This window comes from Garra rufa, chromosome 17 (assembly GCF_049309525.1).
Source record: "Garra rufa chromosome 17, GarRuf1.0, whole genome shotgun sequence".
In the NCBI taxonomy this organism is placed as follows: domain Eukaryota; kingdom Metazoa; phylum Chordata; class Actinopteri; order Cypriniformes; family Cyprinidae; genus Garra; species Garra rufa.
This window is the reverse complement of record NC_133377.1, coordinates 7,320,687-7,341,936: the sequence shown is the minus strand read 5'-3', so window position 1 is coordinate 7,341,936 and position 21,250 is coordinate 7,320,687. Positions and strand designations below refer to the sequence as shown.

The window sequence follows — 21,250 nt, the reverse complement described above, 5'->3', positions numbered from 1 at the left end:
AAAAGGCTCTTCCAAAACTGTGGCAACTAAGATGGAAACAATTCATGTATTTATAAATTGTATTTCCATCTTTGTTGCAACCGTTTTGCAAGTGTCAAAAATGACTGTACCCATAGTACCCAAGTCATTGGTGTTTGCTGATGAGTTTTTGGCTCAAGGTCTGCATTTAAAGTCACTCCAGAGATGTTCAATTGGGATTAGGACTTTCTGTGGACCAGTCAAGTTCTTCCACACTGACTGAATCAATCATTTCTTTTTGAACCTTGCCTTATAGACAGACGCCGTTGTCGTCATGTTAGAATAGAAAAAGGGTCCTGTCAAAGCTGCTGCTATTAAATTAGAAGCACACAATCCCCTAGAACATCATTATATGCTTAAACATTAGGATTTATACCTATGGAAATTACTACAGTAGTCAAACCTGTTTATTAGAACGGGGTGTCTCAATACTTTTGGAAATATAGTGTATATTCACAACTAGCATTTTAATTCAACAGTGAGCTAAAAAAAAATCAGTTCATCTAACAGTCCATCCAATATTTAATATTTTATTTGAACTGAAAATTCTTTGCAAATTCCTCAGTGATTCAGCTTCTTAATATGGGTCACAAGACTTTTTTTTTTTTTGTTCCTCGTGGCCTTATGACACATTTTCTTTTCCATTTTATTTAATACCAAACGCTCCTGACCTTACATGAGAACAACCGATAATTTCCTAAATTTCAAGGTCGCTGCTTAGTCTTATTTGAAGTTATCCAAACAGGAGTAGAAGGGCGGTTTTTCAGCATATTTGTGACCCTGGACCACAAACCCAGTCATAAGGGTCAATTTTTGATCTCATAAAAGCGGAATAAATAAGCTTTCTATTGATGTATGGTTTGTTAGGATAGGAAAATATTTGGCCGAGATACAACTATTTGAAAATCTGGAATCTAAGGGTGCCCAAAAATAACTAAATTAATCAAAATACTGAGAAAACACCTTTAAAGTTGTCCAAATAAAGTTCTTAGCAATGTATATTACTAATCAAAACTTAAGTTTTGATATATTTATGGTAGGAAATTGACAATATCATAATATCCTAATGATTTTTGGCATAAAAGATCATTTTGACGTTTATGTTGTATGTTTGGCGATTGCTACAAATATAGGCCTGCCCGTGCTACTTAAGACTTGGTTTTGTGGTCCGGGGTCACATTTCATAAATCAATTGTATTCTAAAGCACAGTATAAATAATAAAAAAAGAACTTTGATGAAAATTAGAGAACACTTACAGATAGCTCCAAGTTATTGGTCCCCCAAAAACTCATCCAAGAGAAAGGGCAGGATAATGCAGAGACTCTCAATGGGGAATCGGTTCAACACTGCAATGTTGAAATTGCTTGCCAGTTCATCGCTGAACAAAGAAATGATCTGGTAACAAGGTAATGAACATTTAAGAGAAGTCAGACTAAAAGTGCACTCTGCAGTGACCGAACCTCAAGCAGAAAGAATCAAAAGGCAAAGCTCACGTTTGTTGAGGAGCATGTTGTGTGGAGCTAGGACAACTGGCCTAGAGTTCACTTTAGCGATGAGAGCAAGTTTAATTTGGGTCTGATGGGAAACATTTTGTTCGGCGTCAAACTGAGGAAAGACTGAAGCCCAAGTGCATAAAGTAGTCATTAAAAGGTGGAGGAGGAAGTGTCATGGGTTGGGCCTCTTATACAGATACATGGCAGAATAAGCAAATGTTTATGAGAACCTCATTTAGCAACATGCAGTTTCTTTCCTAGACAAGACAATGCTCCCGTCACACTGCAAAATGGGTAAAAAGGTTTCTTGAAGCCAAGTACATTGCAATAGTTAAAGTGGCAGCCCAGAGTCCTGATCTAAAACTGACTGAAAATTGCTATAAAATCCTTGGTGGCAAAGTTATGGCTAAGAAACCCACTACAGTTGCCAAATTGTGGCAGAAGAGTTGACCAAGATCACACCAGCCGCAGATGCTCAAGCCATTCTTTTAAAGCAAAGGCCTCTACACTTCCTACTAACTTTTGACAGCTGTAAAATTTGAGTTGTAATCTTTCGTCCCACAGTGGTTGCTGTTCTAATTTTGATCAATGTTTCCCACAAAATGACATGGTGGTATACCCACAGCTAACATTCCTTCAAGTTTTGAGTGATGAAGATTAACAATATTTTAGAGAAAAAAAATATCAAGTATTTAAAGCGCCTTGCAAAAGTATTCATACCCCTTAATCTTTTTGACGTTTCATGTTGCTGCCTTATTTTAAACTACCTTTTTTCTCCCACATCAATCATATCATAATAGCAAAGCAAAAAACTTTTAACATCTTTGCAAATTTATTACAAAAAAAAAACTGCCTTTAGAGCTCAGAAACAAGATTGTCAAGCCACACATGTGGGTAAGAGTTCATAAATTCTGCTGCATTGCAGGTTAACAGAAGCACAGTCTTTGTTACCTTTAAATTAAATTAGTTTGAAACCACCAAGACTCTTCCTGAAGCTGGCCTCCTGGCCAAACTGAGCAATTGATGGAGAAGGGCTTCGTTTAGAGTGGTGACCAAAAACCTGATGGGTCACTCTAGTTGAGCGCCATGATTTGGAGAAAGGAGAAACCTACTGAAGAACAAACATCACTGAAACACTCCACCAGTCTGTGCTTTACAGCAGTGTGGCCAGACTCAATCCTCTCCTTCTGTGAAGACATAAAACAATATTGGTATTTGCAACAAAGCACTTAAACTCACAGACTTTGGGGAAAAAAAAAAAAAAAAAAAAAAGATTCTCTGGTCTGATGAACCTCAATTCCAAGAGTACCATCCAAAAAGGGACTCAAGTATAAGGAAAGCTCAATGCACCATAATAAGAGAGTTTTAATGAGAACCCAGTCCAGAGCATTCAGAACCTCAGACTATGCAGAAGATCCACCTTCCAACAAGACAATGACCCTAAGCACACAGCAAGAGTGGCTTAATGACAACTCTGTGAATGTCCTTGAGCAGCTAAGCCACAGCTTGTTCTTGAACCCAATCAAATATTTCTGGACAAACTTGAAAAAGCTGACAGAGCGTGATAAGTTTATGAAGTTCTAACAATTGTTGTTGTGGAAAAAAAAATGTATACTTTACAGCAGTTTTACATACAGCAGCAAAATAAAACATGATAAAATGAAAGGGGTATGAATACTTTCGCAAGGCACTGTATATGTCTTCTAATATTAATATCCGCTGTATCATTTGGAAAGAATTAGAAGTCCAAAGCTTATGAATGATCAATATTATGAAGCACCAAGTCAAGACATGACCACAGAATTTTAAAAGAACTGAAATGACTGCAAGTCTTTCTTCCCATCAGACTAAGTATACACAAACAAACAAGGCACAATATGCAGAAATTCATAACTTTATTAAAAACAATTTGCAAACAATTGATGCGCAGTTTACAATCCACATATAAAACTTCACATTTTCACACACATTGGCACACAAAAACGGCCTCTTAATAGTTTAAGGGAAAAAAAAAAAAAAAAAAAAAATCTACATTTGAGTAAATCAAACTGCACCATCGAATAAAATACATACTGGTGATTAATCACAACATTTATGCAATATGGCTGCATACATGACCAACACCCTCATTCCAATGCAGAATCAAGAGAACTAGTGAGCATTAGCACTAATTCAGAATTATGTACCATAATTTACTTTAACCACAGCAAAAACTGCATTAACAAGTTACTCCACATTTGAAGTATTAAACAATTGAACTTTCCTAAAAAGGTTACAGAAAACATAACTAAAGTAACAGATTCGCTTAGTCTAATTTGCAGGACTGAAGGAATAAACAGGAGAAAGTAGTAGAACAGTGGCCTGTTTATAAGCATGTAATGAGGCTTTCCCAGAAAACGAAAAAAAAAAAATAATGGAATGGACGAAGAAAATAATGCTGGGAAATTAATTTAAGCTACAAAATGCAAAGCTACTGAAAAACCTACAATTCTCTGTGGGGCACTAAACGTTTCATAATCGTGTGGCGACAGATGTCCATGATGGCTTCTTAAGACTTCAGTCTTCAGTGCAATTCAGATACTGGAATACATTCAACATTAAGGGGGACTAGATGAGGGCCAGATCCAATATTCAGTTTTCAATCTAAAGTTTACAAAATTAGCCAAAACTGTAGTACGGGAGAACTCGCAGAATCATTACATCATTATTTGCACATGAATCGCACCAAAACGCATCAACGTCCTCATTTCTTTGAACAAATCATTTGGTAACAAAGGGATAAGACACTGTAGCTCAGGAAAACGGATCTGATTTTACCCACAGATCACAAGATCACCACACAAAGCAATCACTCCTTGATCTGTGCCCTGAGATACTGTATACTAACAAAGCAAACTAAATGATAGAGCACCAAAAGCACTTTGGATCATTCGATAAAGGAACAACTTGCTAAACTTTTGATATTTTGCTAGCCTATGATGCTGAGATGTTTCTTGTTCCCATGAAAGCAAGCAAGAGATGAGCTCAAATGAACAGAAATGTTCACACAGAGTTGATTGTGACCTTTAGATGTTATTTGTAGAGGTGGCCATCAAGAAAACCAGTATGACAAAGTTCATAGACAAATCACACAACTCATGCAATTCACCACACTAAAAATAACGTTAAAACGACATTATCAGGATACAGAAACCCATCTGTACAGTATCACACAACAGAAATATTGGATCCCGTAGCGGTAAACCTGAAGATCCATGCGTAAACTGTCAATGTCAATCGTGACTGTCAAGAAAATTCTACAATTTGAGAAATTCAGTCTGTAGTTCATCTCCAGAGTTATCGCCCACCCATCTTGCCAAAGCAGATTTCATACAGGAACCAAGAAGCACCGACCACTAACTTGAAAACAGCTTCAGGATCGTTCATATCCTCAGCAGGTCATCCAGCGCTAACGTGTCCAGGTCGCAGGAGTCAAACAGATCGCTTATGCCCTGCTCATCACCCAAGCCCAGCATGTATTCGTCACTGAGGAGAGCAGGAGACAGCGGCACGAAGGGGATGGACTCCTCTGGCTGTTGGAGAATTGAGGACAAGGAGGAACTGAGGGGTGACATGGGGGCACTTCCAGTCAGAGGCCCATAACCATTGACGCTACCGTTAGAGCTGCCGTTCATCTTCACACCATCAGCCACTGCATCTGTAGCAGCTTCTGAAACGATAAAGAACAGAAAGTATACTTATTAGGAAACTGTTTTTGGAAAGAACAAATGTTGCTACTGAAGAAGCTCTGCTGTAGACGTTCTTGCCTTGGGAGACTTTGAGAAAGGCAGGGTGATTCCCATTCACATCAAGGCCGTTTTGCAGCAAGCTCCCGGAATCACCACCATCCGTACAGAGGAAAACATCAATGGGACCCTTGGAGCTACTCAGGTGGACCTGTAAACTCTGGATGGAGATAGCAAAGGCGTTTAAGTATAAAGGAAGGAATATAAATAAAATGAAAGGTCTTGATTTCTTTGAGAAATTTTAAGGGCAGGTGTATGTTGCCCCTTTTCCACCAAGGCAGTTTAAGTGCTGGTTCAGAGCAAGAGCCTAGTTTCAAATTGGCTCTTCGTCTTTCGACTCTGAAAGCACCAACTCAGAACCAGGAAAAGTGGTTCATAAGTAGCACCAAAACATTGCTGGTTTAGAAGAAGCACTTGTGTCAGGGGCTGGGGTTACTGTGGCCAACAAGAAACCATGGACGGTCTGTATGTGGCGTTGAAGTGCCACGAGAGCAACTGTAAAGCTTAAAGAGTCGTTTGCCCTCTAATCGTTCTTGCTGTGTTTTGATGTTGTGTCGGTCACTCTGTACATCGTTGATGCACCTTGAGCAAGTCTGATTTGTTCAAGAGGACCTGGCTGCAGACATACGGCGAGTGGAGCTCCACCGGAAATACGTCACCTCCACCCGCAAACCGGAAACACGTCACCTCCACTAAAATGAAAATGGCGTCGCGCACTTTATTTTATTTTTTTATTATAGCCTATTACTTTAGCATCGCTATAATAGCGAGTTACAACGAGGTTATCATATCATAACAAAACTACTTGTGAAATTTCAATGGATGGAAAACATTGTGGGAAACATTATTTTACTGTGATATGTATGTTGTTATTTTGTTTAAAATACAAATTGTGATTGAGATGTTTAATAAAATAACTTCTCATTTAATGTCCAGTGATATTATAGATCTGCTGTTTTATTTACTGTTTGTACTGATTTAAAAAGTCTTCTTTGACTCTTTTAAGAATGTGTCCAAACCATTGAACTCAAAAGCTTTTAAAACTTTTAAAATTCTTGAGTCAGTTGTACATCTTTGAGGTGTCTTTTTCTTTTTCTTTTTTCCCCTTTCCCCTCCAATATGTGTAATATATTGTTGTTCTGTGAAGCTCTCACAACTGTATGTGATGCTGTCCTTTGTTTGTTACACCACAATGGTTATAGACACTCCAAAACGTATTATTAATGACATAAATAAATGTATATATAATTTTCTTGTTGGAAAAATAAACATCATTATTTGAATAAAAAAATACTTTGTAATCCACTCAAGCTTCCCATAAAACTTTCCAATTTTCACAGACAGGCATTATTATCATGGATAATGATATACAAACATAATTTTTCCCCTCACAAGTGCTTAATTTGGAATAATAAATACATTACACACCAAAATAAATCTCTTTTTTTTAGTTAATTGGTTTCGAAAAAATGTTTGGTTGGTTTCACAGCTGTTGAATTCTAATGGTCACGTGCTTACCTATGCAGAGTTCTTAAAAAATGTTCATTTCATATACCTGTAAAGGAGTATGTTATGGTAATTAATGCCATTCCCTTAGAACTTAGAAAATTATTAGTAAATGAAATAGATAAAAATCCAAATGTTGTCTCTGTCTTAAATTGAAAGGTATAAATATAAAAGAAAAAAATGTAATAACAATTATCTTAGAAAGATTTGCCAAATTTTTTGTTCCTTTAGCCATTGGTTTTTGGAGATATAAAATACTAATGTTGAATTGCAACTCAAAGAAAAGGACATTTAATTTTTTTATGAGTATAGTGCTGACTTCAAAATTTGGTATATTGTAAATTTACTCATATATGGAATGTTTTTCATTCATAAATGTAAATGGGCAGTGAAAAAAAACTAATTTTACTAATTTTAAAATAGAAATTGGCCACTACCTGTGTACATTAAAAGAAACAAATAATAGCAAAGCAAAAAAAAACTTCTTGAATAACTTCTAACTATTTGTACTTGGTTATGGATATGTGATGTTACAGCTTTCTTTATTTTAATTTTCTATTTTATGTTATGTTTTATGTACTATGTAATTGCCCTTGTATGTTCTTTTTTTGTTTTGTTCTAAACACTTTAAAAAAAGATACTGTCCGTATTTACATCTTCATTATTGTAATATTTAATTGTGCAATAAAAAAAAGATCTACTGTTTACTTTCTAAAATATATAATTATATACCCATATCATTTGCCAAGGTAAACGTTTTAATTATGAAATGTACAGAAAATGTAATTATTAAGAACACGCATATGTAACTATAAATAATACAAAACGAAAAATTAAACAATAAGTTTTAAATATGCAATGTCTTAAAATTTTGCCCGGACCATCAAGGCGACCGCGTCATGCCCGGACCAATATGGTGTAACATACGTCGGAAGTGGAGGTGACGTATTTCCGTTCTTGAGTGGAGCTCCACTCGCATCCACGGTCTGCAGCCAGACCCTTCTCGATTTGTTTGGCACTGCTGCTCTAACGTTCCTGGGAAAGATGGTCACGGTAACCCTGTCCCAGGCCGTGACGCAAACAGTTCTAACTTCTACACCAGCAATGTTTCGGTGTACTTTCAACCACTTCAGTCTTGATTTCTTTGAGGAAAGGTGTATATTGCCCCTTTTCCACCAAGGCATTTTGAGGTAACTTTGCTGGTTCGGAGGTAAAGCCTAGTTTAAAATTGGTTAAAAACCAGGAAAAGTGGTTTGTAAATGTTCGCAAAGCCGTGAACATCAATAGCAATGTGACATCCATTTTTCAGATTTTAGGCACATTCTGGATGCATTGGCGCTGCACGGACTGGTCAGCATGTGGCGTTGAAGTACCACGAGGGCCATTCAAAACAGTGATTTGCTCTCCAATCGTTCTCACTGCATTTGGCATTGTGTGCTGGTTGGTCTGCAAGGCGCTGACGGATCTCGAGCAAGCCTGATTTGTTTGGCACTGCTGCTCTAACTTTGCTGGGAAAGATGAGACCTGGCTTTGGCCCCTTTTTTCCGCAAGTGCTAGTTCAGAGCTAGTGTCATTGCCGGTTTTGGAGTTGGTTCGACTGGCGAGCCTTCTAAGAACCGTTTGCTTTTCCACAGGCTTTCCGCAGAGCCAGGCCATGTGTCACAGAATACATCACATTCCTCAGCAATGCTAGTACGGCAGCACCAAACACATACCAGGCTTGCTCAAGATGCATCAGTGCGGCACTGACACATCCTAAACAAGCCTAATATCAACAATGGGTTTGCGAACCTACATCGGCATCCAAACACGGCAAATCCAACGTGTTCACATTTAGCTGCCATTTACCCCAGCCAACTCAAGCAGCTTTTACTTCTAGACCAGCAATGTTTTGGTGCTACTTGTGAACTACTTTCCCTGGTTCAGAGCTGGTGCTTTGAAACAAGGTTCTGGCCCTGAACCAGCACTTGAACTGCCTTGGTGCAAAAGGCCAAACCAGTTCTTAGACTCGCTAGTAGAACAAACTCCAATTCCTGATCTTTTGATCTAATATTGCAAAATATGCTTGTGCAATTTAACATGAAAGGAAAACAAAGAGAGTAGCAGCTTTTTTTTTTACTTCTCCGATAGCGGCAAAACTAGGCATAACACTACGTTTCAATCACAGTTTATACATGCATTTTGAAACATCACAGCAGAAACGAGTGACGGAAACACCAAAACTTAAGAAAAAAAAAAAGAAAAAAAAAAAAAAACAGCCCCTGATCGGCAAAAGTTTTAACTCTCGCTTGAGGTGGGTTTTGACTTGTGCATAAGAGTTAATGCAAATAATGCAAGATTTACAGAATACATTCACAGAATAAATTCCTCATTGTGCATTAAAAACTCACAATGAGACAGCATAACTTGAATGACCAGTGGACTGATTTTGTTGCACAGTATGCAAATGTTATGGTCATTCTGCAATGCCTGAGCAAAGTCTGTCAGAGTTTCTCTGTATAATTGTCTCCCAGTACTGTTCTACACGACAGCGTTACCAAACAGCAGGCATCCAACTCTGAAAGAAATGACCGCATTTGTTTCGTCTGCTCGCTCTGAGGAGCAAGTTTTTATATTATATGTAACTATATAATAAGGTGCCTGCATCCCAGGTGAATCGCTGCACAACTGCCACTTTCTCTCGTAGAAGCATTTTAGGCAGTCAAGGTGGAGTTTGCGTCGTGGCCTCGGGGTGAACGTAGTTGCAAACAACGTCACATTTGATTTTACTAAAAACTAAATAAAACAGAAATAGTATGTTAGGCCTTTTTGCCATTTATCATTTTATGGGACGTAGCTAGCGTAGTTATGTCAAGACACAGTATGACATTTTACGCGTATTTGTGTTTTTACCTGGCAAACAAACTCGTACATGCACGCTCTGGATTTTTTTTTTTCTCCATTTATATCTCCGTATAAGATTTTTGATGAATCATACAGCTCTGGGAATTCCATTATATTTTAAATGACCATGTTTTCAACACTCCAACATAAGCCCAGTGAAACGTTCATTTGGTTGTTAACCTGCCCGGTAATTGGCTAAAGCCAAAATATTTTTTATCTTTGGCAGCGCCTGCCGCAAAGAGCCGTATAAGTTTAAATAAATTAGTGTCTACCTTGTGTAGAAGATTTAATGTGGGTGTGATTCGGGTCACGGTTTTTATATCAAATGTTTTATGCAACATTTCAATTTTGCGTATAAATTCAATTGACAACTTCGGATGGAAACATGGCTATTGTGGGTTTGTGTTAAAACTAGAGATGCTCCGATCAGTATTTTTGGAGCCGATCACCAATTACCAAGATCATGATCTGCCGATTACAGAATGGCAGGGGAATGGGAATCTTTTATCTATAATCTAGCAGAGTTTGCACCATTTGTAGAAATTAAACTCTAAATTAACTATATTGAAAAAGTCAAGATCTTGAAGAACCACCAAGTTAGGGTTGAACCACCAAGTTAGGGTTGTGCTGATAGACGATAATATCGTGTATCAACGATAGTTAGAGATATCGCCAGTTGCTGATGCCTTTGACGATAGCAAGACGATTATTATTAGTATCCGTCAAAAAGGCGCCTAACTTTAACGATGCAGTGCAGAGAGTCGGTTCTAGGATGCTTCAGAAACTTGCCCAAGAAATTTATTCATTATACAGTGTAGATAGATAAACTGATTATAACAGGAGTGTTTTTTAAAGTGCACCTCACAATAGACTAGGCTACACTAGTTAGTGATGAAGTTCTTTGATAATGTAAGTGTTCTTTGCTTGTTATTTGTAGCTGCTTTTTAAGATGTAAGGATTATATTATCCAGCATTGCACAGTCATTAGGATCAAGTAGTAAAGTAGTAGTAAAATGTGGTTTAGGCTGAATTAAATACGATATCAGAATCCGTCTGTATATAGGAAACAAACATTCACCTCAGTAACATCTATATGCGTTAATTAGAATTACGATGCGATAAAACGGCGCTAAACATAGACACGTGAATTACACGGCCACCGTTTCTCCTTATTCTATATGAACTGAACTACAACATAAACTGATGACAACAATCAGACATACAGTGGTAACATTGCAATATGACGGGTATAGAAAGATACATTCAAACACGCACATTTACCACTCCCTGAAGATAGCAGAGAATGAAACCGAAAGTAAACTTGAACTTCTCCGGCAAAACTACATTCAGTGCTCTGTACACGCACAACTTAGTCACATGCCCAATAACAAGACTACCCTTACAAAATGAATAAGGAATTTAGTACATAGAGATTAAAGAAATTAGCACGATAGTATCGTGTATCGGCGATCTCACAGGCTGACGATAAGACTCTATAAGACACTAGTCTTTATCGGACACTTTGAAAAACTTCCAGACGGGAGAACTCATGTTGCCACTGGTAAGCTCCGCTCTGCTGTTGTTTACTTGTGCGCCGTGCATGCATGTGTGAAAAAGTCGCGCGAGTAATTTACGTCAAGTGATCGCCTTTTTTGATTGGCGCTTTTGGGGTTCGCCAATCAAGCTATTTTTAGCCAATATCAGCCGATCAATCGGAGCATTGTTTTTTTTTTTTTTTTTTTTTACATGTTTTGACTTTAAATCCAGTCTGGTTAGCACACTTCATCAACATCCCATAATATTCACGAATTAAATCAATAGGCAAAAGGGAGGTGGTGTTTTGTGGCTGTTGGAATGCATTCGACCACATGAGTGTTTACACTATGAAAGCCCACACCAAAAGTGCCCATTAGTGTATTTTGCCATTAGAAATTAGTTTACAATTACATAAATGCCAATTTAAGAAAAGGGAAGCCAATATCTTCAACAGGTAGGATTCCGTTTGGGGCACTACTTTTCAGTTTTATACAAACCATCATTTTTTAATATTCCATTAGTGAAAAATACATTTTAATATATATTTTAGTTGTGACTTGGCTTTGTTGCTGACATATTAAATCAATTTACAATGCAAACACAGCTGAGTAAATATTAAATACAATTTACAATAAGTACTTAGGACAGAATCCCTTTTGTTGATGACTTTCAATCCTATTAATCATGTCTCTGAATAAAACCATTGTCTGGTAGTATTAAAAGGCATTACAATCCAGTAAAATGTTTAATACTCATTGGGCCTTGACCCTGAAGATATAATGGGGATCATCACCTATTAGCAGAAACCTATGAGTCTTCAATGATCCAGCATGATTTGGTCATGACTAGATGAAGCCATTAAAGGAACACTCCATTTTTTTTGGAAATAGGCTCATTCTCCAACTCCCCCCCCCCCCGACTTAATAAGTTGAGTTTTACCATTTTGAAATCAATTCAGCCGTTCTCCTGTTCTGGCGATATCACTTTTAGCATAGATCATTGAATCCTATTAGACCAATAGCATCGCGTTCAAAAATGACCAACGAGTTTCGATATTTGTTGCATTTAAAACTTGACTCTTCTGTAGTTATATCGTGTAATAAAGTCGGTGGAAATGCAAAGCTGCGAGTTTCTAGGCTGATAAGATTAGGAACTACACTTCCATTCCGGTGTAATAGTCAAGGAAGTTTGCTGCCGTAATATGGCCGAAGCAGGCGAAGTATTATCAGAAATGAGTTCCCAGCTAGTTTAGCATTTGCACATGTGCTGCGTGGTATTCCTGCTCCTGCCATATTACGGCAGCAAACTTCCTTGACTATAATGCCGGAATGGAAGTGTAGTTCCTAATCTTATCGGCCTAGAACAGGGGTGCCCAAACTTGGCCCTGAAGGGCCAGTGTCCTGCAAATTTTAAAAAACTTCCCGACATCTGTTGAGGCAAGTTGGAGCTAAACTCTGCAGGACACCTGCCCTCCAGGACCAAGTTTGGGCACTACTGGCCTAGAAAATTGAAGCTTTGCATTTCCACCGGTCTTAAGAGTAGGGTTGGGAATCGAAAATCGATTCCGATTCTGGAATCGGATACTTAAGATAAAGAATCGGATACTTGTTATAATATTAAAATTTCGATTCCTCGTTTCGATTCCTGGTTGCATTTTTTCCATCTAGTGATCTGCCAGGACCTTCCGCGCGTGCAATCTGCCAGGACTTTACGTGGTAATGTAAACATCAGTCGAAAAGATGGATCACGGTAAGCGTTTAAAAGTGTGTCTACGCTTTTTAAAAACCGAAGACAAATCTACCGCTGCACGCAAACTTCATCTTAGAGATCTGCAAGGGACGGATTTTAGTCCTGCGCCCGCCCACTCCAGAAGGAATATATGTTATTTCGTCCCGCAAAAGCCCACATAAAAGTCACTTATACCCCCGCGGGAAGACAGGTATCTACTTTATCTCTTGGCTGCATGAAACAAACCCTCCCGTAATGTAAAGGCAAAGATGACCAGAGTAATAGTAACGAACTCGCGCGTGCCTAATGTATTCATTCTTGTATATCGGAGTCGTACATTAGGCACGCATAAGTCCGCTGTTGATTCACAAACTATTCATGCTTTCGGTGCTCTGATCCATAGTATTTTTGCGTGAAATTTCAAAATATTTGCATAGTTTTCAAAATGAATGTCCTGTGAGTTTTTTATAATGAATGCTTACCCATAGAGGTGGATCTTGTAAGGGTCAGTGGTGTTTAAGCACATATGAGCACCAGCATAAACAGATTTACAATGTATTTACTGTATTTTTCATTTATATGTTTATTTTATAATAAATACAAACAGTAGATATTCAGTCACTTAAGAAAGAGTACTCTGAAGTTGTGAAGAATGTCTGAATTAAATAATTTAGGTGCTTTAAATCTGTATGTGTGTATTCATGTTAAAAAGTTAGAGCAGAGGATTTTCTTTTAAATTCAAAAGTATAGCTTTAATTTAAAGTTTGTTTGATTTTTTTTTTATAACATGCAGGAGAAAAATAAAAAGGCAAAACTAATGTTTAGGTTAATAAAAAAGGTTAAAAAATAAACACCTTTAGAGGAAATGTCAGGCATAGGGGGGCCTTGCAAATCTGACCCGAGAAGAAGGGGGACCTGATATAAAAAAGGTTGAGAACCCCTGTAATAAAATAATATGTTGCAAGCTAGCACTGAAAATAAACATGTTTAATATATTAATGTTTGACTTTTGTGTTTGTTGTTGTTTTTTTTTTTACTAAATCGGAATCGAAACTGGGAATCGAAAAGAATCGGAATCGATAAGTGGAATCGGAATCGGAATCGAAATCGATAAAATTCAAACGATACCCAACCCTACTTAAGAGTCAAGTTTTAAATACAACAAATATCGAAACTCGTTGGTCATTTTTGTACGTGATGCTATTGGTCTAATAGGATTCAATGATCTATGCTAAGCTATGCTAAAAGTGATCTCGCCAGAACAGGAGAACGGCTGAATGGATTTCAAAACGGTAAAACTCAACTTATTAACTCGGGGGAGTTGGAGAATGAGCCTATTACTAAAAAAAAGTGGAGTGTTCCTTTAAAAACTAGGGTGCATCTCAAACAGTTTGTTAATATTGTTGCATTAGTCACATTCCATCTGGACGTATGAACTGATGGTCAGGGGTAGGCATTTGACAAACTGCAACTTTGATAACCTGGCTTATTTCTAATATTTTTAGGCTGGTAGACATTTTGAATGATTGATAACTTAAATTAGTTGTCAAATTTAAAGTTAATTTCAATCCTAAATGTTAATTAAACCCAATTATTGTGTCATGTCAGCAATCAGTCAACCTTTTTATTGTTATATTTACTGGTTGAACATGACAAATCTAGACTATGTGGTTCGTGAATGACTCTAATGAAGAGTTTTTTTTAACCTGTCAAAATGACTCTTGAATGAGTTTGACTCACGTCTCAAATGGCTCACTCACACAGTGAATCAGTTTGTAGAGTGGTTATTGAATTAACATCTACTTCACTCAACCACAAGTCATTACAGCCATATCTGACTCAAAATAAAACTAGGGCTGTTAAGGCTCCTCATATACGCTTGCCTAAGATTTTATTAGAATTGTATTGATATTCTTATTAATATTAATCTGTTTGGTAAAAGACTGATTTATATCTTCCTACAGTTGAAAATATTAACAATTCAAAACGGGCCTTTTAAGACCTAATGCATTAATCCAGTATACAGACATCTAAATTCTTTCCCAACCGTTACATTCACTTACCAACGGTGCTTACAAAAAGACTCAAAGTGGGCATTACGACATACTTTTCAGGTGCAATAAGAACAAAATTGCAGAGTGCAGTCTGTCTGAGAGGCGATTCATTGTGTATGACAGTCAGCATGAACTGTGCATTGATCTCTTTTCTGTAACTTTTAAGATATTGAAAAAAACCCACAAATGTCAGGGCATGTCAAAAGTTCTTCAGGGCCCCAAAACACCCTCAGACCCCAGAGGGTTAAAACAAAAATTTATAAAAAGTAAATGTATTTGCATTGCACCTTAAATGCAATGCAACTTGCATTGGGGAAAAGCATCTACCAAATGCATAAAAGTATATGAAAGAACATCGGGGACCTTTAAGGTGTTGTATTTTTAGTTTGTGAGACAACCAGTGTACTGAATGGCCATTTATTCCTGTTCTTGTGTGTTAGTATTATTATCTGCCCTTTTGCCATGTGTCATTCTTATCTACAGTTATGGTACAGTTTTGAGTTGTCATCTTTTTTTTTTGTGCTTTCACTGCTTATTGCCTTTGTGTATGACAACCTTCAAACCCGGGAAAATTGTAAAGGTAGTATGTCACATGACGTACATGTAGCAATACCTGGGGCTACGTTCAACACTGCTGGCTATGGTGGCTTAAATCCATTTTTTTGCTCACATGAGAGTCAGATCTGTCAAGACTGTGAACGACACAAACCTTATGGAATCTGATCTTTTCAATTCTGATTTGTGCCACTTCCATATGTGGTACTTAATCCGAGTCTGAACAGTCATATCAGAATTCACGCGACTTTTACGTCACTCGTGATTCTGCGCTCACGGGAGTGAGATTTTACATACCTAAAGTTATCAAGACAAGCAAAATATGAAGGCTTGTAACAAAACTTAAGTTTCAAAACTTGTTCTCTATGGTAAAATCCATGTCTTTTTCATATTTCCAGCACATAATTTCACCTGCTTCTGGCTGGTCTTCCCGTGGAATTTGGCTACTTTTTTCACAGGTTGTTTTTCTACTTTGTGGGTTGAAGCGACCCAACGAATGTGATATTTACCCCCCAGAATGTGATTGGGTTGGTTTTGATAAGTAATTGGGCGGATTTTGTTGTAAAAAACCTGGAAACCCTGTTCATATTCTTTTGTGCAAGCTGGTCAGTTCAGAACCATGATCCGTTCACACTGGAAATCTGATATTGGCCACATTTGAAACGACGTGAACAGCTATACAAAAAAAATTAAATTAGATCTGAGCAAAAATCGGAATTGAGCACTAAGGCTTGCAGTGCGAACATAGCCTACAGATTTATTAGAAAAACCAGGCTAGAAGTGAGTGCCACTCTTGTATGCCATGTTTGGTTAGTTCAGAGCAGGAAAGTTAGGGCGTGAAAACACAGAAGAATTGCTTTTGGTTTCTTTCTTTTGTTAGGTTAGACTTGGAAATGGAGTTACATTGTTTTTTTCTTTTCTTTGGCACCACTTGTTTACATTTTCCCCTGTGGGTTTATCATTTTGTTTTATGTAAATATATAGTTTTTTTCCCCTCCACTGTTATTTTGATATTTTCCCCTTATTATTCCATGTTTCTTCTCTTTTCCCCTTAATCTATAAAATAAACCACCCTCCCCGGCAGTTTTGTGTTTGCCTCTTTTACAAAAAACTAATAAATTATTATATCATGGTCACAATGTTACTCAATGTTACTAATGTTTTAGCATTTCAAAAGGCTTGAGTGGTTCTCTAATATAACCAACATATCCATATATGACAAAATACAGTCCGATTTCAAAGTGTAAAAAAAAAAGTTTTTGGTGTGAAAAGGAGTTTACATGCATAAAACCATAAAATTGCTTACCTCCTTTGGGTCAGGCACCTCCAACTTTGTTTCAGATGGTGCTTTAACCGCTATAACGGTTTGGTCTTTTAGGCTCTTTATTCTTCGGATGTCCTGATAGGTCACATAGGCATATGTGAGAAAGGTTAAGGACAAAACAGGAAACTACTTGGCTTCCTACTAGTGCTCTCATGTTCTGACCTTCGGAGACATTACACACTTGAGATGGTATAGCAGACTAAGAGTAAAGGATATTTTTGACTGTGGATCTCCTCAGTCATCTGCTGGACGTTACGCGTGCAGGTCTGAATGAGTTCATCCAGGCGTCTCTCCTCCTGAGTGAGGGCTAGCATCTCTCTGGCCAGGCTGTGACTCTGCACGGCCGGAGATGGAAGCCCACCCTCTGACGGCAGACTGGAGCCCCTGCAAACACCAGAGCAGAATGTACTAAATGTCCAAAAACAGCATTGCTTAATGCAAACCACAATTTTAAGTAACCCACAGCCATTGTATGTTGTTCTTTGACTTCTTCTTGATGAGGCGCACCCCCTCTAGCACGTTGGTGATGTCATACAGACGTCTCTTCTGGACGTTGAGCACAATGGCGGCTTTATTGAGATCCAGCACTCCATCGGAGGACTGCGCCAACAGTTGACAGAACTTTTTAGTCAAGAATCCCAAGGATGTGTCGTATCGAGTCTTCTCCGGTGGGGTTTTAGGAGCTAGAACGTAAGAAAGAAGTCATTCAATCATTCATCGCTCGGCAGAAAGGAGGAGGGCTAGTTGGTAATGTAATTATACGGTATAACTTAAAGTAGTTCACTTTCAGAACAAATTTACAGATAATTTACTCACCCCCTTGTCATCCAAGATGTCTTTCTTTCTTTTTTTTCAGTCGTAAAGAAATTGTTTTTTCAGAAAAACACTTCAGGATTTCGCTCCATAAAATGGACTTCTATGGTGCCCCCGATTGGAACTTCCAAAATGCAGCTTCGAATGGCTCGAAATTGTAAATGTTTTTAGAAAATAACCAACCGTTTCCCTAGATAAGATCCTTCTTCCTCGGCTGGGATCATTTAGAGCCCTTTGAAGCTGCATTTAAACTGCATTTTGGAAGTTCAAACTCGGGGGCACCATAGAAGTCCATTATATGGAGACAAATCCTGAAATCCCCATTTTGGATGACAAGGGGGTGAGTACATTATCTGTAATTTTATGTTCTAAAAGTGAACTACTCCTTTAATGTGTCTTACGAAGCACAGGTATATTTGGAGCAATCGCCAAAAACACATTGTTTGGGTCTAAATGATCGATTTTTATGCCAAAATCATTAGGATATCAAGTAAAGCTCATGTTCCATGAAAATATTTTTTTAATTTCCTACCATAAATATATCGAAACTTAAGTTTTGAACAGTAATATGCATTGCTAAGAACTTCATTTGGAAACTTTAAAGGCCATTTTTTCAATATTTTGAGTATTTTGCACCCTCAGATTCCAGATATTCAAATAGTTGTATCTCAGCCAAATATTGTTCGATCCTAACAAACCATACATCAATGTAAAATAATTGACCCTTATGACTAATTTTGTGGTCCAAAGTTAAATATTAGGGGCTTTACATGCTTATCACATCAGGAAAACCGTGGAAAGACAGAATGAACTTCATACCTTTGGGGACCTTCAATTTAAGAGCTCCTTTGCGACTCCGAAGGGTTTTCGCTGGCTCACTGTATTGGTGGTCTGTAATGTCCAGCTCCAGTCGTCTTTTAGCCTGTTTCAAGAAAAGAAAAAAAACAATATGAAGTGACTACTAAACACTTTTGGTCGTAGTCAGGTTTACATGTGAATCTTTTAGGGTTATAAGATCACATAATATAAGCACTACAGCACTCAAATGCACAAAAATGCCATTTTACACAATATTTAGTGAAACGTCCTCATTTTAAGAACACGTGTGCATTATTCATAGTGGACTGAACCCAACGCTTACGTTATTCGGAAAAGTTGGCTAAAAATACTAGATAAATCACAATCTGCCAATATACTGTCTGTGGCCATTCAAAAGTTTTTATATCAAGAGTAACACCTTGTAAGGGCCAAAAAGTTAATTGTTTGCAAACCATACAGGATTCATTTCACATAAAAAAAAAAAAAAACAGGAGAATTTCGTTTTGCTTTAAAGTCAACATATGGATAGCAGAGGGAAGCAAAATGGCTGTCCTCCATTAGCAAAGCTTAAACCCAGTGACCACTGAGAAACTTAAAGTACCACTGACCCTGAGATAATTATAGATGCAGTCAAGATCTATTTTTTGCATTTTGCATGTTGCAAAAACACTGCTGTCATCATTTCATGCTAAATACAGTTTGATGTCATAGGAAGCGCACTTTTAAAGTGCTGCACAAATGCATAGCAGCTTGTGTAAATGTATAGATAAAATGCATGTTTTGCTGCTTAATTACTTGTGTTTTGATCTTAAAATCAGACTTGATGAATTTAAGATCCTACATGTTAAGTCCTAGCTTGATTTGTAAATGGATTAAGTGGCTTACATTTTGCATGAAAGCACCAACAAACTAATTTTAAGCCTAAACTTCATATGTAACACCTCTGGTGTCTCAAAAATTACCTTTTTAATATTAACATTGCATTAACATTAGAATGCTTCTAGTTGTACGGCAATAGTATGGTTTTCTGGTTTATACATACAAAATATATCTTGACTTATTCTTGAATGTCATTTTTTGTTAATTTTATTTTTAAGTTTTATTGTTCCTCCATTCATCCTTCATACCCATCTTTTTCACTTTCAATTCCCCTCACATTAGTCGTTTTTAAATGGAAACTATCTAAATGTATCAAGTCTTGAGTAGTTCTAATTGCTGTACTGTTTCATGTCCTGAACCCTATTAAACAAAACAAAAGTTTGATAAGCCGTTTAAGTTAGACTAATATAAAAACCATCGACCTCACATACGCCAAATGACTTTCTAAACAGATGCCAGTCAGGAGTTTCTGCAGTAAAAACGATAAAAACAACAGTTAGCAAAGCATTTGGCTTAGCACAGAGTCCGTGAGCTCAGAAATGACTCCATCCCCCATCCTAAGACAACAAACCAGGGCCTAGACTGCATTAAATCAAGCATTTGCCAGTTAGGCCGACTCTTAAACCTATATTAGACCATATATAGTCGATATTGCATTTGATATCTATATCAGACTTACACAAGCCGATTTACAGCAGGAACACTCGAGCTTTCGAAGAAAACTTTAAAAGGCGTGCAAGTGGACAACCAACCGAGTTACAAATACTACACCATTGTTATTTTAAGTTCGAAAACAACATAATGCATTAAAACACCTTGTGTGATACACTTACAGTCGTATTGTCTAATACAGTTAAAGTTAAAGCGTAAAAACAGCAGTGACTACATTGCGGAAATATGCATAAATGTCTGTATGTGGTAAACAATCATCATGCGTCATCACGCACTTTTGGGGGACATTTAGTAAAGGTCTTAATGAGTTAAGTTTCTAAAATGTGCTTAGTTGTGCACAATAAACCTGGCTACGCCAGATAGTGATACACATAAAGCAGCTCCAGCAGTAGCCATGATGACAGCAGAAGTAGGCTAAGTGGACTTAGCCTAACGACTTAACATTTAACGTTACAGCATTGAATGTGCAAGACTTTAAGACAGAATGAAAGCAGAGGTTTACCGGTGGTCGTCCTAGTGTGGGTCGCAGTCCTGTCCCATGTGTCGCTCCTTGTAGAGGAGTTGTGTACAAACTGTCAGCAGAAGCCTCAGGCACACAGACATTATTAGTGGACGGCGGTGTGTTTATTTGTATACGGGCTGCATTGGAATAAGCTGCACACCGTCGATCGGAAACGGCACTAAAAACCCCGTGTTGTTCACCTCTAACAACCCCTGTTAACATGACTTGTCCTGGGACCGAGGAACCCCCCTTTCTCATGATCCTCAGAGGCGCAGGTTCCCTTTGTCCCACTTGTGCTTTGAGGCTCGTTTTCTTTCAAATCCGAGCGAGTGGATGTAAAATAGTCATAAATGATAAAAGCGCACAGTGTTAGGAATGCATCGCTGTAATATGAGTGCAATTGCTAAAGCCTAAAGCAGCCGATGTAAGCGATTAAAATGCGATGCGAACTCCCTCTCGCTAGAGCGAAAAATGGCTCCAGGAAGCGGACAATGAAGTAGGGGATGAGGTTTACGCGCGAAAGGTCCTCCCGCGAAACTCAGATTTCCCGGGAAATATTTGAAACGGATTTGCATATGCGACATAATTCGCCAGCACTGGTCTGTTTTCCGCCCTCGAGGGCTGACGCGAGGCACAGTACAGCCAATGAAAACGCATCATAGCGGTACTTCTTAAATACACA

General features: G+C 37.8%; 1 protein-coding gene across 1 annotated transcript; it reads right to left on the bottom strand.

The window, feature by feature from the left end:
- Positions 1–3,531: 3,531 nt before the first annotated feature.
- Positions 3,532–21,036, bottom strand: e2f3 (E2F transcription factor 3). Its single transcript, XM_073822094.1, has 7 exons — positions 20,569–21,036; positions 18,516–18,618; positions 17,347–17,566; positions 17,100–17,267; positions 16,866–16,980; positions 5,319–5,457; positions 3,532–5,221 (listed from the first exon to the last, which is right to left on the bottom strand). Exons 1-7 carry the CDS (start codon positions 20,824–20,826, stop codon positions 4,935–4,937), a joined length of 1,290 nt encoding a protein of 429 aa, XP_073678195.1. The 5' UTR covers positions 20,827–21,036; the 3' UTR covers positions 3,532–4,934.
- Positions 21,037–21,250: the final 214 nt, after the last annotated feature.

Excerpts from the sequence above, each read along its gene's own strand:
- e2f3 (XM_073822094.1), bottom strand. The coding sequence starts at position 20,826 with ATGAGAAAGGGGGGTTCCTCGGTCCCAGGACAAGTCATGTTAACAGGG. Across the intron at positions 17,567-18,515 it reads TAAATTGAAGGTCCCCAAAG|CTCCTAAAACCCCACCGGAG; the intron begins GTATGAAGTTCA and ends CTTACGTTCTAG. Across the intron at positions 5,458-16,865 it reads AGGTGCCTGACCCAAAGGAG|AGTTTACAGGTCCACCTGAG; the intron begins GTAAGCAATTTT and ends ATCTCCATCCAG.